The sequence below is a fragment of the Sardina pilchardus genome, chromosome 12 (assembly GCF_963854185.1).
Source record: "Sardina pilchardus chromosome 12, fSarPil1.1, whole genome shotgun sequence".
Lineage (NCBI taxonomy): Eukaryota > Metazoa > Chordata > Actinopteri > Clupeiformes > Clupeidae > Sardina > Sardina pilchardus.
In genome coordinates this window covers 13,396,228-13,398,727 of record NC_085005.1, presented here as the reverse complement: position 1 = coordinate 13,398,727, position 2,500 = coordinate 13,396,228, and the positions used below count along the sequence as shown (strand labels likewise).

Here is a 2,500-nt window from a genome sequence, read left to right as displayed (position 1 = left end):
CAAATACTATCGTGCTGTGTACCATAGTCCTTTGTACTTGGTGGTGTGGGGGAGGAGCTGCAGCCCAACAACCAATCGGCTGTGTTTAGAATGGTCATGTTCTCACCTAAGGGGTTGGGTTAAAGGCTGTTACCATAATATAAACTACATTACCCATAATCCAACACACTTCCAGCAAGCATAGCTTCAGAGTCAGTATTTCTCTGACATGAAATGACACTGTGCTTACGATTGACCTACCCAAGGTGTTGAGAACACAATCTAATTGGTAGACTGGGACGTCAATCTCTCTAAAGGCTTCATGATTGGCTAATACAGTCCTACTCTATTAAAATGTTAAGCAGCCAATCAGAATTTCAAAGGGAGACATTTTTTTCCGATTCCATTGATAGCGATCAGCATGGAAAGACTCGAATATACACTAAGATTGCTCACAGCAGTTTGAAGGCAGTTTAATATAAATACATTGTTCATGACAGAATAACATGCGGTATGTGCTTTGGTATGTGGACGGTATGACAAGGGCCTAAATTATATTAATAAAATATCCATAACCACAAAGCTGTAAAGAGAATCACAAAGTTTATGGACACATAAATCACACACGGTCCTCATATGACTGTCCCAGATATAAGATGCCTCGACCTCTGTGTGTAAAGTGAGAATGTCTAGTTCTAGTGTGTGTGTGTGTGTGTGTGTGTGTATGTGTGTGTGTGTGTTTGGGGGGGGGGGGGGTTGTCTGTTTCTGATGTGTGTGTGCGTGTGCGTGTGTCTATGCATGTGTGTGTGTGTGTATGTCTGTGTACTGTATGTATGCATCTGGCTCTGCCGTTTGTCGTGTATACAGTATATTGCATATGTCCATATATTGTGAATGACCCCCCCTCCAGGCCCTGCTGGTTGGTCCCAGATTAATGTTCAGCTGTCTCTCCCCAGCCTGACCCTCCCCTCCGGGCAGCACACCACCCTGGGGTGTCCGTGCAGACAGCAGGCAGGGCCTTCGTAACCCGACCCGCTCCTTTATCAATACTGCAGCAGGACAAGCGCAGTCGGGCAGATTGCTGGACACCTAATACCCTCTCACTCCACCCCCCGGCGCCCCCACCCAACAATCTCCACCCCACAAACCTACACCCACACCCCTGGGTTCAACAGTGTGTGTGTGTGTGTGTGTGTGTGTGTGTGTGTGTGTGTGTGTGTGTGTGTGTGTGTGTGTGTGTGTGTGTGTGTGTGTGTGTGTGTGTGTGTGTGTGTGTGTGTGTGTTTGTGTGTGTGTGTGTTTGTGTGTCTATGTGTGTGTGTGTCTATGTGTGCACTGTATATGTGTGTGAGAGAGAGAGCAGACTGTTACCATACTATAAATTACAAAGACAAAGAGAGGGGGAGAAAAAGAGAAAGAAATTGAGAGAGAGAGAGAGAGATGGAGAGAGAGAGAGAGAGAGAGGGATGAACAGAGGAGAGGAGAGTAAGTGACAGAAGAAAGACCACCAGGAAAGACTGCAGTCTGAGAGCTATGACGGTGGAGCTGGGCAAAAGACCCAGGAACCAAACGCTCATACTAGACCCTATCTAGCGTCTAGAGCATTGTAAACAAGGGAGATTTCCTGCGTTTCTCACTGACAAATACGGCGAAATTACAACATTAATTTTTCTGTTGCTATCCCTCTGCTGACAGCAATAATTCAGACTACAAAACCGCTGTACTAACTAAACGAGGTGTGAAGCTACTGTAGGTCTAACATGACTTTGCTTACAGAGGGGTGTCAAATCATGCTCTCACAACAACCACGCCATTATCTTAAATAAGCTAATCTATCATCACCCTAAGGTCAACAAGGGGGTAGGAACAAGACCACTGTCCAGAGACGGACAGATCCGTAGGGCTATTGTTATGGGAGTATTATAATACAGGATATTTAACGGGAAAATGTTAAAACGTGAAGATAGCGGGAAATACTGTAGGTGAGAAACCCAGAAAAACGGGAGAGTTGACAGCTATGCCCTAGAGCTGTGTGGAGTCAAGTTTAGTGGGTCAACCAGAAATCAAGAACCGTGCTAAACAGGATCCAACCCTTGGATCAGGTAGGAACCAGGAACCATGCTAAACAGGATCCAACCCTTGGATCAAGTAGGAACCAGGAAGTGCAAGTTAAAAGAAACAAAACCATATCAGTACCATGTTAACTGGTCCCATGTATTGTAAGAGATTTTGCAAAATCAATGCATAAGCCACGGCTGATAGTTGGGAAATTACGGTAGGAATCAGGAACCATGCTAATCAGGATCCAACACTTGAGTAGGAATCAGGAGCCATGCTCAACAGGATCCAACACTTGGGTTGAGTAGGAACCAGGGACCATGCTAAACAGGATCCAACACTTGGGTTGACTAAGGAACCAGGAACCATGCTAAACAGTATCCAACACTTGGGTTGAGTAAGAACCAGGAACCATGCTAAACAGGATCCATGAGCTGGGTGGAGGAGAACCCAAGGACCAGG

General features: G+C 45.7%; 1 protein-coding gene across 4 annotated transcripts in view; it reads right to left on the bottom strand.

Annotated features, from left to right (window-relative positions):
* eya4 (EYA transcriptional coactivator and phosphatase 4) overlaps positions 1–2,500 on the bottom strand; it is a 67,935-nt gene that overhangs the window by 27,514 nt on the left and 37,921 nt on the right. For 3 of the 4 annotated variants that reach the window (XM_062551164.1, XM_062551165.1, XM_062551167.1), the window contains one exon: positions 23–106. The exons of the other annotated variant lie outside the window; for it this stretch is intronic. In XM_062551164.1, the coding sequence (XP_062407148.1) occupies positions 23–106 (84 nt within the window). The remainder of the gene's footprint in view (positions 1–22; positions 107–2,500) is intronic. 4 annotated transcript variants of the gene reach the window in all.